Here is a 14,760-nt window from a genome sequence, read left to right as displayed (position 1 = left end):
AGATCTTTTTGAAGAAGCAACCTAAGTGGAAGAGAGCATTGCAATGATGGTCAAAGGTGTGTAAATTATATTCTGAGAAGCTGGTCATCGTAAAGGGAAGCATGAAGGTGAGTTAGAATTTCTCGAGTATAACGCATGCTTGAGGACAAACATGATTTTAAGTTTGAGGGTGTGATGACATGCAGAAATGCATGACATCTTAGGCCTTTTACTTAGAATTATGAAGGTTGTTAGGCAGAATATGTATCGATCATGATAGGAATTCACAAGAATATGAGCCTGCGTCGATCAGCATGTCGAATCTCAGCTAACCCATTATTTTGCATTAATTATGCATTCAATGTTCTATTTCTGTAGCTAATGTAGGAAATGAATGCAAACGCAGAACCGGACCATCGCAAAGACGACCGCATTCAGAGAAACACTCCATCGCAAGGAAAACGCATCGATCAACGCATGGATGTTACAGTAATCAACCATATGCGTCCATCGCATGGGAGTTGCGGTCATCAAGCGATTGCGGTCATCATGTAGAGTTGCGATATTAAGCGAATACGGCCATTGAATGATTGCGGCTATGCGACAACGCATTCTAATGGGATCAATGCAAGGTTGGGGGAATGAACGTATCAACGCATCTACCTTGAGAAAATCCAAAGCTGATGCTAACATTTCACCTACCGCGCCGTTAGTGGCAAAGGTTCAGAAAGGACTGACGCACCGAACGTTAGACTCAGAGCAGTCCAATTAATGCTGTCGGCGGTCAAAACTCTATAAATAGAAGTCGATGAGCGAAATTCCAAGTCATCCGGAGATTATCCCTCAACTAGGGATTTTTTCGCGATCCAGACAAACGCGTGAGAAGATGGCTGAGAGTTCTTTACCTCCTTCATCCATTCCGAGTGACGACCGAAGCCTTCGACGGGAGTTAGATCTCGAGAGAGTCAGCTTCTCAGCCCATCCATGGTACCACTGGCAGCCTTGACGCACATCCGCTAGAAGCAACTCTTTGCTTCTAGCTGGTCATTTCTTTTTCCTTTCTTTTTCTATATTGTATTGTATGACATTTGGAATTAAGAGATTAATACAATTGTTTTCAATGCATTTCTTTGTTCGTTCGCCTCCATCTCCATCTTCTTACTTAGCATCATTACTTTCATTGCAACACTTAGTGGGATTACTTGGGTATTGCATAATTAGTCATGTGGATTAGGAATATGAAGCATGTAGCAACCCACCGAGAGGTGTGCGTTGCGCGAGTGTGTGAGTAATCTTATTTGCTTAGTGTAAAGCTACTGCAACGCCTGTCTATAGGCTAACGCATTGCTTGTTTATGAGTGAAGTCAGCAACAATCAACTGCTTGTGAGGGTAAGTAGTTGGACACATTAAGCAAGGTATGCGTTGTTCACTAGGAATAGTAACAATCTTGCGTCAACCAAGTTCATGCGTTTGTCTTGTCTTATGTTGTGCTCAACACCCCTTTAGAGCTACTCAAGAGAGAATCTAAAGAAAGAACCTAATGACTCGAGAGAGCTAGGTTAGAATCTAGACTCGGGAGAGCGAGATTAGATCGGCATAAGCAAGAGATGGGCACTTAGGAATGAGCACTATTTGTTATTAATGCATCACATGCATCCTAGAGATAGGATACGATTGAATGTGGTTACCGCAGCGTTGTGTGTATTTTGTATCATCGCATAGAAAAAGAGTAGAAACTTAGGAATAAGCTCTATGAACACTTTTGCATTCAACACATGCGTCCTAGAATTAGGAGCATCGCATTTCCATTGGAAAATGACTTGCCGTATATGGTTGTAGCATGATTGCATGGATTGCATTGACTAGGGTTGCCCTTGCGATCACTCTTAAGTTTTGTAATGAAAACATCTCTGCATTTTATCTATTTTTCCACACATTTATTTCATGTCAAGGTTTGTCGCATCTCTACCTTTCATGCATATTCTCATTGCGTTGTCTGATAGATAGGAGTAGGAATAGGATTAACATAGCAACATCCACTCCATTCTTTTATTCAACCGCCACATGCACAATCACCGCAAACATTGTTGGCGTGAACGCAAGAAAACTTGTGGCAGGATGCACGGTCATCGCATGCATTGTTGGCGCAATTTCATACCAACGCATGACTATCAACGCATATCTGAGGAACATGCATCGCATACCGCGTCCAAGGGAAGTTGGTTGTCGAGTAAAATTGACTTCCCGATTTCCACTCATCACTAACATTGAAAATCGAAAAAAAAAAAGTGCATGAAATCTGATCGACGATTAGTCAGTTGACTTTTTCGGGTCTTTTTTTTTTTTTTTTTTTTTTTTTTTTTTTTTTTTAGACAAAGCCAAAATGAATGAAAATGAAAGATGAATTGATGAAGTGTTATTGTTAGGTTGACATAATTTGCAACTTTTTTAAAAAATTTAAATCAATCATTTTTTTAATGAAAATTTTTAAATCAATCATGTAGTGGGCTTGGAATTTAGGCAACATATAAAAGAAAATAATAATAACTCAATACTAAGGTAATAGGCTTGGCCCTGAGTTGATAGTAGTGGGCTTACTTTTATACTTATTTTTTAGAAAAAAAATTAAAAAAATAATATTTATATATATCGATCGGTCGGTGGGTTTTCCAAAAATTTTTATATGAAAATTGAAAACCGACTGATCGACCTCAATTCAGTTGGTTTTGATTGGTTGGATCAGTTTTCGATGTCTTTATGCTCACCCTTAATACTCTACACTGATATCTCCAGGTTTGAGTAGAGCAAATCTCTAGTCAATTATGTACTGAGCAATCTCTAGGTACATAGCAGAGCAAATTAATTTCTAGTCATACTATGCACTGAATAATCCCCAAGTATATAGCAGATTGCGTACACGCAAAGCAACTCCCTAAGGGTAAAGCACCCAACTCATGCCCCAAAGCCTATGTGTGTGCCGAAGTGGATCCCAAAAATCTCATATGTATTATATTCACACTACGGAAACACATTCACATAGGTGTATTTGGAAATCACAATGAGTACACAATTTAGAGGTTTGAATCAACATGATACACACAAGTTCTGTAAAGCACCAAACTCATGCCCCAAAGCCTATGTGTGTGCCGAAATGGATCCCAAAAATCTCATATGTATTATATTCACACTAGGGAAACATATTCACATAGGTGTACTTGGAAATCACAATGCGTACACAATTTAGAGGTTTGAATCAACATGATACATACAAGTTCTTCCAACATCTAAGCCCCGTTTGGTAATCATTTTGTTTTTCATTTTTGGTTTTTGAAAATTAAGTCTATTTTCTTTCATTTTCTTATAACTGGATTATATCTTTCTTAAGTACGAGAGTTGATTCTTAGTCAAATTCCAAAAACAATAAAAAGTTTTTAAAAACTACTTTTTTAGACCCTTTTTGATAACCATTTGGTTTTTGTTCCTGTTTTTGAAAATTAAGCTTATAGATACTACTTCCATTTCCAAATTTCTTCCTTTATTATCGACCTTTTACCAATGGTTTATAAAATTGAGCTAAATTTCGAAAACTAAAAAAAATAGCTTTTAAAAATTTGTTGTTATTTTTAGAATTTGACTAATATTTCAACCATTATACTTCAGAAAAATGTAAATCGTTGTAAGAAATGGAGAGAAAATATGCTTAATTTTTAAAAACCAAAAACAAAAAATAAACTAGTTACCAATGGAATTTGAAAAGTTTTTAAATTCAAAATTTTAAACTTAAGTGCTTTTTTAAAGAAATAAAAACTAAAAAATACGGTAGATACCGAATTACGTCCGGGCTTTTTTTTTTTATTTGTATTTCATTTTTATTCATAATTATCCTTTGGTAAAAGTAGGGGTGTAAGCTTCGGTTCGGGCTCTATTTGAAATTTAGACCGAACTGACCGACCGTTAAGGTTTGGTTCGGTTCTCCGATTCGAGCGGGTTAGTAAAGTTCGATTTCAATCTCCCATGTTCATCTCCTCTGTCGCTCCCAGCCTCCCATGTTCATTTCCTCTGTCGCTTCGCTCCCATCTTCATCTCCTCTGCCGCTCCCATCTTCAATACTCATCCTCTGTTACACATCAAGTTCAGCTTTGCCGTCAGCGTCGATAAGGTTTGCCATCTCTTCGTCCTCATCAAGTTCTCTCCGTCCGCCGCTCCCCTCTCTCCCTGTCCGTCCGTCAGCGTGGATAAGGTTTGTTTGATCTGAAATTTATTTTGGGTTTTGTTTATTATTTTGATTTGAAATTTCTTCTAGGTTATCTAGGCTTTCTGGGTTTTTTTTTTTTTTTTTTTTTTTTTTTTAAATTTTTTTTATTCCCAATAGAAAAAGAAGGCAGCCGGTTTTTCTGGGTTTTCTTATTCCCTCTTCGATAAGTTTTTTCCTTTATTTTGTTCTTATGTTTTCATATTTGATTTGGGTTTTAGTAGAAATGGTTGGATTCACTCAAGTTTCTGTTTATGGGATCTAGGATTTGGTGAACTAATTGAATTTGTTTTTAACTTTTTAGGGCTTAGATAGATTACTCTGTCTGTGATGGTAGATTGGATGGTAGGTTTCTGCTTGAAGATGAAAAATAGATTGGATGGTAGTGGTAGTGGTAGTGGAAGTGGATCACGTTTAGTCTAATTGATAAGATACACTGTTTGTGTTGAGCGTTTCAGTGGTAGTAAATTTAGGTGTTGGTTGTGATTTGTGACTTCTTTGCACGTTTTTGTTTGTTGTGCTGAGTATTCTTCCTCCAGTTTGCGTCTTCTGCATATTCATCATCTGGACAAGTTGTGTTAGCAACATAAAAGAAAAGGGTTCACCTTCCTTTCATTTAAAAACTAGTTGCAAGTGTTGCTATTTTATTCATATTTGATATTATACCCAGCAGATTTAAAGCCTACATTAGCCAAGTATATTTACTTGGATGGAAAATGGTGGTAAAAGTGATCACTCCCTCATTTCCTTGCAGTTTTGATGTCGGTTCTCATTTTGTTTTTGTGTTTTTTTTTTTTTCCCTTTACTGATTTCCATTATGTTAAGGCAGTTTGGATTTTCTTTTGCTCTTTTTTTCAACTTTTTAGTATTTACACTTTCATCACTATCCCTAATAGAAACTTGTTATCAATAAAAAAAATCATGTCTTATAAATCCTATATCAATACCATGGATAAATAAGTTGTCTCTAACTTCGTCAACACATCTTGTTTGAATGTATTTGCACAATTTAAGCACAAATACTATATGCAAACTTTACCCTTTGGAATGACATATTCCATTTTCATTGAAGTATTTCAACACCTAAATTGTATTCATTTGACAAGGCTTGAGGTCTAAATAAAGTTTGGATAAGCTATTTTATTGATTTTAGAGGACTTCTACAGCAATGTTTTGGGGCTGGGTTATTGATTTATTACTGATGTTCTGTTTGTAGGAATTAGATAAAAGTTTTTGTAGTTGAAGAAGAGATTGTTGGAAACTGGATTTCAGTTGATATAAAGGATTTGTTGTTGATATTGTGTAAAGGCTAGTTTGGGTATTGTTGTATATTATTATATGAACCCTTGTGTGTATCATGAGATAGAAAAGTTATATACTTAAAATATCTTAAATTTAAATGCAAAGATATAAGAACGTCATTTATGAAAACTCTTCATATGAGATAAGATGTGAATTGTATATGTTTGTGAAAGTCATGAATGCCATGTTATGCACGTCATACTTTAACAATTGGATTGTGAAATCCGTTATGTTGTGTACACTGTGAAATTGGTCGACTATATGGGGACTTTTGAAATGGTCATACACTCATTTTTTTTTTAGATTTACACTTTCTGAAATTCTTTCATTTGTGCAATATTAAAACAGGTTTCAAAATTTTGGAATTTTCATTTGTTTGGCTACAGTTATATGCTTTATGAACATGGAAGGAAAAGGATTTCGATTTACCTTCATTTGAAGACCTCTTTTTTTTTTTTTTTTCGTTTTTTTCTCCTTCTTGCTTTAGGGATGTGTGATGAAGGTGGAGGCTTTTGTTTAAAGAATAAAAGGGATGTGTGTGCAAGTGTTCTAGTCCAGTAAGAATAAAATAGTAGTGTGTTTAATTTAAATTTTATTTTTCATAGGATGACATCTTCTTTGCGAATGAGACTTCAAATCAAAGTCGTTCTAAACCAGTGTGATTGTTAGGGAAAAGAAAACCTATTAAACCAGCTTCATTGGCATGGGAACATTTTATTAAAGAAGGATGTGATCTTGAATATCCTAGGACTGCTTGTAAGTACTGTGGGGTTACGTATGTCTGTGATTCCAAGAGAAATGGTACAACAAATCTAAAAAGACATATAGAGCAATGTAAGAAGTATACAAATAAGTTAGAAGATTATGTTGAAGGAGAGGGAGATTCTGAAAGTAGTTTTATGGCTACATCCTTCACTCAAGAAAATTGTAGAACAGTGCTTGCTTGTATGGTCATATTAGATGAATTGCCATTTAAGTTTGTAGAAAGTGAAGGATTTCGTAAATTTTGTCATGTATTAAATTCGAAGTTTGTAATTCCATCAAGAGTAACTGTTACAAAGAATTGTTTTCAAATGTACGTGGGGGAGCAAAAAAAGTTAAAGAGCCATTGACTCGAAGTGGTCAAAGAGTTTGTTTAACAACTGATGCATGGACTTCCGTGCAGAATATTAATTATATGGTTATAATGGCTCATTTTATTGACGGTGATTGGAATTTGCACAAAAGGATTCTTAACTTTTGTCAAATAGCTAATCATAGAGGAGATACGATAGGTAGAGCAATTGAAAAATGCTTTGAAAGTTGGGGTATTGATAGGCTTTTTACCATAACGGTCGATAATGCAAGTTCAAATGATAGAGCTATTGCATATTTGGTTAAAAAGTTTAAAGGCAAAAATGGATTGGTGTTAGATGGTGAATTTATTCATGTTAGATGTTGTGCTCATATCCTTAATTTAATAGTTAGTGATGCTTTAAAAGATTTGCACATGACCATCATTCGAATTAGAAATGATGTGAAGTATGTTAAGTCATCTCCCGCAAGATTGCAAATATTTAAAGATTTTGCTAAAGAAGATAAGATGTCAACAAAAAAATTGTCTTACAGTGGATGTTCCAACATGATAGAATTCAACTTTCACTATGTTGGATGGAGCGATTAAGTGTCAAAAGACATTTGAAAGATTAGAGGAGCATGATCAAGTTATTTGCCAAAGGATGATATGCCTACTATTGAAGATTGAAATAATGCAAAAGTGTTTGTAGAGTTCCTAAAGACTTTCTCAGAGGTAACCATAAAGTTTTCAGCATCTATGTCTGTGACTTCAAACTTTTTTTTTCAAGTTATGTTTGATCCAAAAAATAATTCGTGAATACTCGTTGTATGAGAATGCATTATTGAGTCAGATGACATTAAGCATGTAGACAAAATTCAACAAGTATTAGAGTATAACTACAAGTGAGAAGACCAATTTATTGTTATATGTTGCTGTAGTTCTTGACCCTAGAGACAAGTTGACTTATTTGAGTTATTGCTTTAATGAATTTTTGGAGGAAGGAAGTGCAAAAACATGGATGAATAAAGTTGAAGAAGCATTTCGATTATTATATAAGAATGTCAATGCCAAAAGAACAATATCCACAAACACAATTATTCACACCTATTGAAGGATTTAGCTTTCAAAGTTAGATTGAAATACCTTCTATCTCATCTAGTGGATCGAGTGGAACTGCATCTTATAAGGTACGTGCTGCGGTTCATTGTAGATTTCAACAAAGTAATAAAATAGGTCCAGATGATGCTAAAATAGAGGTGGCTCGTTATCTAGATGAGGTTCGTATAGAAGATGAAAATTTAGATCTGCTAAATTGGTGGAAGTTGAATTCTTCTCGATTTAAGATTATTAGCCAAGTAGCCAGGGACATCTATAGTATTCCTATATCTATTGTGCCATCTGAGTCGGCCTTTAGCACTGGAGGACAGGTATTAGATTCTTTTCGAAGTTCATTAACTCCTCAAATTGCAAAGGCACTCATTTGTGCTCAAAATTGGCTTCAATCTAAACCTTTGGATGATATGACTGAAGAAATTGATGGAGCTATTAGCACTTTTACTAAGGAAATTTCAAAATTCCTTAAAGTCTTGGTCTCTTCCACTGGGATCGTAGAAGATCTAACCTTAATACTTAGGCGATAGTGACATACCAATCCTCAACCATTTATACTAATATCTTCCTTACTTTTTTCATTGAAGAAAAAAATGAAAGTACAAGAACATACAAAAGACGAAGCCTACAAGAAAAAGAAAAAAACCCTGAAGGAAATGAGGTCCAACTATCTAAAATGTTGCCTAAAGAATAGTTACAAAAGGTCTTTGAAATCGAAGCTCAAAGAGAGACATAAAACTTCACTAAGGACCAAACAATACTAGTGTCTCTTTCCAAATCTCCAAACAATGTTATTTATCTCTCCCCATAACACCCACAGAATAAGATGGAGGAGGAACTCCTCGGCGTAAGGAGCCAACATGAAACAAACTCAAGGTATATATACCCAAGACCCTAATATCCTCCTCACTTTCATCCATACAAACTCAACTAACACTTCTTTCCCTAATCAGGCTCATTGTCACAAGGTTGTTAGGAGTTGTGAACCTCTTAGGCCACACAGAGGAAAGGTAAAATTTTTAATTTTTTTAACCCATGACACTCACAGCAACCACTATATGCACAATCCTACATCATGCTTTCTAGACCATGCCTGCCCAATGACCACATGAACATATACTCATCATGCACTTTCAAACAATCTTAAGAACATAACATGCTTTATATTATCAGAACACATAATAGTTCATGACAACATAGAGATTAAATCTCATATTTCAAACAAATCAAATAAGCATGCAACATACAAAGCATTAAGCAAACAGACTTAAGAAGCAAAAACTGCTAGCAATGCATTCTATAAGTACTCCTAAGCTAATCCATCAGTTCTTGAAGCAAGAAAAACTAGATTCTAAGGTTAAAACTCAGTTCAAAAACCTTATTCTTAATTAAATGGTTGTTCAGGAGAGGCTATTGAGGGGTTCTTACCCAATTTGACCTTAAACCTAATTTGAATCGTCCTAACCTAAATGCATAAGAACTCTACTAGTGAGAAACACATTTTGAACACTTAATCGAATTCAAGAAGAGTTTAGACGAGCGGTTGCCTACTTGTCCTTACCAAAAAAAAGAAAAAAAAAGACTTGGGTCTATAATGAATTGTGTTCGAATAGGTTCGAACTCACAGATCCACAGGCTATGGATGTTTAGATTCGAGGTCCTTCGAGTTGTGGGTCACAAATCTGAACACAAAAACAGATTGGGTTTATAGATCTGAATTGCTGGAGTACTAGCCGAATGGACACATCGCTGCTGAAGGAGCCTTGGCTAGTGGGCCGCACGTTTGGGTGCTCGTTGTTGTGGCAGAAAGCAAACCGCGCCTTCAACGCTTGTGGTTCGCTGAAGGTCGTTGAAGTTCATCGCCACGTGGGTCAGCGTTCGAGCGTGGGTCTATGTTGCTGTAAAGCTCATGGTGTTGAGCGTTGCAAGACGCGACATGGGAGTTCAGAGGTTAGGTTTGCACGGACGTCTGAGGCCGCAGCGAGGTGGGTTACATTCTCTGTGTGGCCTAGAGGTTCACAACTCTTAACAACCTTGTGCCAGTGAGCCTGATTAGGGAAAGAAGGGTTAAAAGACCTTGAGTTTGTATGAATGAAAGTAAGGAGGATATTAAGGTCTTGGGTATATATATCTTCAGTTAGTTTCATGTTGGCTCCTTACGCTGAGGAGTTCTTCCTCCATCTTATTCAAAACTCCTAACAACCTTGTGACAATGAGCCTGATTAGGGAAAGAAGGGTTAGAAGACCTTGAGTTTGTATGAACGAAAGTAAGGAGGATATTGAGGTCTTGGGTATATATACCTTGAGTTAGTTTCATGTTGGCTCCTTACGTTGAGGAGTTCCTCCTCCATCTTATTCTGTGGGTGTTATGGGGAGAGATAAATAACAGTGTTTGGAGGATTGGAAAGGGACCTTAGTGTTGTTTGGTCCTTTGTGAAGGTTTATGTCTCTCTTTGAGCTTTGATTTCAAAGACCTTTTGTAACTATTCTTTAGGCAATATTTTAGTTAGTTGGACCTCATTTCCTTGAGGGTTTTTTTCATTTTTTCATAGGTTTGGTCTTTTGTATGTCCTTATACTCTTTCATTTTTTCTTCAAGGAAAGTTGTGTTTTCTATTAAAAAAAAGTAAGGAAGATATTAGTATAAATGGTTGAGGATTGGTATTTCACCATCGCCTAAGTATTAAGGTTAGATATTCTACTCCATAGGAAGTTAGTAAGTGGACTTCAAGATCCCAGTGGAAGAGACCAAGACTTTAAGGAATTTGGAAATTTCCTTAGTAAAAGTGCTAATAGCTCCTTGAACCTTAAGTACGAGGTTCTTGAACTTTTAATTTTGTGATTAATAGGTCTCTAACATTCAATTTTTCTGTAAAAAAAAAATTATCCACTAGATATGAAATTGAACGTTATGTCGAATGGGAAGCTAAACTTTTAATTTTGTGTCTGTGGAGTTCATGAATGTTTTAAATTATTAAATAGTTCAATGACCAATTTAACACCAAATTTAAATTGTGGGACTTATTGAATACAAAATTGAAAGTTCAAGAATCTATTAGACACTTTTTAAAATTCCATCAACCTATTGGACTCATAATTGAAGACTCATGTACTTATTAGACAATTTTAAAGTTCATGATCAAACCAACACAAGCTTTGAACTTCAAGGACTAAACCAGTAATTTAACCTTATTATTATTATTCTTATTACTACTACTTTATCTTTTTGTAGTTAAATTTTCACCTTCTTACAAGAAGCCCATTGTAGGAGGAAACATTTAACCTTGAAACTTCCATGTTTTTTTCAGTTGAGTTCCATTAATGGCGTTGTGGTCCTCATCATCGTCTCCAAAAGGGATTGTCATCACCTTTCCAGTGCTCTTACTCACCGCTTTTGCTGTGATTCTCTTTTGCTTCTTTATCTCCAATCTCTCCTCTTGTTCATGTCCTGTTTCTCCCCGCATTGTTGTCTCTGGTACTGCAGCCAGCAATGGAGCCCACATTGGTGATGGGGTTCTAACGAACAAGGATGATGTTGACTGGGTGAAGGATCAGATCAAAACTAATGGGCTGCAGATGCACGAAAATGTTCTTCGTAAAGGCATCAACCCTCGCACTAGAGCTCAACAGCTTGAAGATCTCAGACAGTGAGTATTATAACTAATAGCTTTTTCTCTCATCTTAGCCAAACGTGATTTAATGAATTGAAAATTAAACTTTTACGTTTTACCTAGTGTATTGTTTTGCACCGTTCACTTTTGGTTAGTAATCTCAAATTTATGGTTGTTTAGAAGTCATTTGTGTTGACTATCTAGAATTGAACCTCAAGTCTAGATAAGAATTGCTAAGGCCATCCTAATTTTGCTAGTGATAGTTGTTTACCTTGGTTCTTTTGCGTGTTATTTAGTTTATTACAGCATTGAATCTCTGCACTGTCTTCTCTGAAATTGAATGGAAAAGAGGTAGAATTTTATATCACATCATTTTGAACTATTAACAAAAAAAAGGGGTAGTTTTCATGATAATGTATCAAACTTACTTGTATGCGCTGTATAGCACTCTATCGAAGCTTGTTGATTGATGTTTGTGGATTTTGTTGGTCAAATTACTTCTTCATTGATCTATTGTAACATTGGTCTAATGTAACTTAGTTATCTGTTTTAACTTGTTCATTGTTCATAACATTACGGAATAATGAATGGAAATTTTGAATAATTTTTATGATAGAAATTCAAACTTCCACCTGAATGTCATCCAATACCCCTTTGAATGATTCTTATGATTTTTGTCAGCCAAATTACTTGTTGATATATCGTAACTTCGATATCTTTGTGTTGCTGCTGGTTCATTGTTCATATAATCTTATTCCTCTTTGTGCTCATGAATTATGTATACCCTTTAGAGTATGTGTTATATGAATACTTCATCCATTATTGACGTAATTTGTAAAATTCATGATAGATTCAAGGGTATATCACATTATGAGGGACTGGAGGATCAGAACCGTACAGCACTTCCGTGCCCTGGTGAGCTTCTGGTTGAAGAGCACCATAGTAACTATGGTGAACCATGGGCAGGCGGACGAGATGTGTTTGAATTCCTAGCCGAGTTCTCTCATATAACACCAGATGCACATGTTTTGGAGATTGGATGTGGTACTCTACGAGTTGGTTTGCATTTCATCCGATACCTTAAGCGTGGACATTACCATTGTCTTGAGAGGGATGAGCTCTCTATGATGGCTGCCTTTAGGTACGAGCTCCCATCTCAAGGTCTCTTAAGCAAGCGTCCATTAATTGTGAAAGGGGAGGACATGAACTTCAATAAATTTGGCTCTGAAGTTCGTTATGATTTAATATATGCTAGTGCTGTGTTCCTTCATATGCCTGATAAGCTTGTATGGATTGGACTAGAAAGGCTTGCTAACAAATTAAAGCCATATGATGGGCGAATTTTTGTGTCCCATAACATAAAGTTCTGTTCGCGATTGGGAGGGGAGGAATGTACAAAGCGTCTCACAAACTTAGGACTTGAATATCTAGGAAAGCGCACACACGATAGCTTGCTTTTCAATCACTATGAGATCTGGTTTGAGTTCAGACGATCAAAGCCTTAGTAGTACTAGCATTCCCTTTGTATCATCGGGACCGAGTTCCCAATATGTGAAAGATGGATATAGGAAGATATTACCAGTTCATATTTCTAGTCTTGGTGGCTGAGAATTCAGGAGAAATTTGCCAACCCCTAAGGATGTTTCAGTTGTAACACATTTCATTTGATTTGTCACCAGAAAGAAGAAAATGGTTTTTTCTTTGTAATGGTGCTTAGCTTGCGCTCTTCTCCTGTGTGCTAAGATAGCCTAAGGCTTAGAAACCTTTTTGTTGTATGCAAGGCTTAGAACCTTTTTGTTGTATGTAAGCCTTTTTGTTGCATGTACTTTATGTTTCTATTCAATAGTTTGGAGCTTCTTTTTGCTGGCAAGAATTTTTTGGGAAAATATTACACAAATAGCACAATAATTATAATTTTAATGGACATTGTTATCCATGTTTATCATAGATAGAGGTTGATAGAAGTCCATCAACGTCTATCAGTGTTTTTCTTTTTTTGCTATTTCTGTAAATAGTTTGACACTTTTTAATGGGCCATCTACGAACTCTAAATAAATTACTTAAAAACCATTCCATAAATAAATTACTCACTCAATACATTATTCAACCTGAGGGAATGATTACATTAAAGACTCCTCAATTGCACCCATGGTAGTAAAATTTTATCATGTGGCTACACTTTGAATGATATTTTGACAAACTTATGGGTTCTCAATATTTTATCGATATTTTTATCAACAATTTTGTAAACTTGAGATTTTAACATTTTTGTTGATATCGACATTTTAAACTTTAGTTGCACCCAAATTTTAAAAGTCAAGAAGATACCGAGGTCTTAATTTTATAGAAATATTGATAGAAAATATCGAAAAAAAATGTTAATGTTGATGGATATTTCTAAAAAAATATAAAGGTGATATAAATGTTTTATGATTTTTAAACAAGTTAATATCTCTATTATTTAAATTATCACATTGAAAATTTGTCTAAAATAACTTCTTTACGTTTTCACATAACCAAAATGGCACACTTTTGGTAAAGTCGTTTAAAGGGTTTTCTTGAGCGAGATCAGGCTCGAGATTTAATTAAAAGATAAAAAAATTAATGTTTTCCGTACGCTTTGAATTGGTTACTAAAAACATGAATTTATTATTATGCCCTCAAGATATTATATTATACTGATTATTTTAGTATTCTTTTAGAAACCACTAATTGGCTTGCGCTACAAGTTTTATGTGATAAACATTTCTCATATTTTTTTATCAAAATTTTTAGAAATCTTTCCGACCTCATCTTTGCTGAAATTCACGAAAAGAATGTATATATGTCTAACTTCCTTTATTAAAATTGTTTGGTTCCCAACATGCATGTTATTGACCCAAAAAAAGTGGTTTGCGTTGTAGTTTACGTAATATTAGGGTAAATGCAGTAATCTCGTTCAAGATTGTTTATATTATCCCTGAGATTTTTGAGATAAGGATTAAATCTCGAGTGAGATAGGAGCATGTTTGCACCAAGATTAATGCTTCTCCCGAGATTGTGATGGTTTTTATTTACTTTTTTTTTTTTTGGTATATATGTGTTTGGTTGCATTTTTTTCATGATGCCTCGTATATTTGTCTGTTTTGAGGGCGAATGGAAGGAGAATGAGAAAGAATATATAAGAGAACAGTTGAAAGTATGGAATAAATGGGATAAATTCTGTTGAGCATGAATTAGTTATAAGATGTCTGTATAATGTTAGGCCAAAGGTCTCTGCTTTCGTGATTAGTAATCAGGAAGATCTTCATTTTTTCTTAACTAGTGAAAATGTGTCTGAAATGGCTCTTTTGGTGTCTAAGGTACCAATGTTAGTTCACAGGAGTAGAAGTACAACACCGTCGTTTCCAATCCCAATGGCTCAAAACTTGCCTTCATTCCCTTTGCACCTTGATTTTATACCTGAATAT

The 14,760-nt window shown here is 35.3% G+C and overlaps 1 protein-coding gene and 2 pseudogenes across 4 annotated transcripts; all 3 read left to right on the top strand.

The window, feature by feature from the left end:
* Positions 1–3,965: 3,965 nt before the first annotated feature.
* On the top strand, positions 3,966–13,181 carry LOC120071376 (S-adenosyl-L-methionine-dependent methyltransferases superfamily protein). Of its 3 annotated transcripts, XM_039023623.2 has the most exons (4): positions 8,517–8,577; positions 8,655–8,711; positions 11,009–11,347; positions 12,162–13,181. In XM_039023623.2, the coding sequence occupies exons 3-4, from the start codon at positions 11,022–11,024 to the stop codon at positions 12,814–12,816; spliced, it is 981 nt and encodes a 326-aa protein (XP_038879551.1). In that variant the 5' UTR covers positions 8,517–8,577; positions 8,655–8,711; positions 11,009–11,021; the 3' UTR covers positions 12,817–13,181. The 3 variants fall into 3 exon arrangements, with proteins under 3 accessions (XP_090167317.1, XP_038879549.1, XP_038879551.1); XM_090311191.1 differs by lacking the exons at positions 8,517–8,577; positions 8,655–8,711 and adding an exon at positions 3,966–4,220; XM_039023621.2 differs by lacking the exons at positions 8,517–8,577; positions 8,655–8,711 and adding an exon at positions 7,183–7,323.
* Positions 4,757–7,407, top strand: LOC150037677 (zinc finger BED domain-containing protein RICESLEEPER 2-like; annotated as a pseudogene). Its single transcript, XR_016527803.1, has one exon. The product of XR_016527803.1 is annotated as a zinc finger BED domain-containing protein RICESLEEPER 2-like (transcript).
* On the top strand, positions 7,503–8,367 carry LOC150037676 (uncharacterized; annotated as a pseudogene).
* Positions 13,182–14,760: the final 1,579 nt, after the last annotated feature.

Source organism: Benincasa hispida, chromosome 2, assembly GCF_027475165.1.
Source record: "Benincasa hispida cultivar pf3 chromosome 2, pf3_genome.v1.1, whole genome shotgun sequence".
NCBI classification, from domain to species: domain Eukaryota; kingdom Viridiplantae; phylum Streptophyta; class Magnoliopsida; order Cucurbitales; family Cucurbitaceae; genus Benincasa; species Benincasa hispida.
The sequence above is the reverse complement of the archived record's forward strand: the minus strand, read 5'-3'. Positions and strand labels throughout refer to the sequence as shown.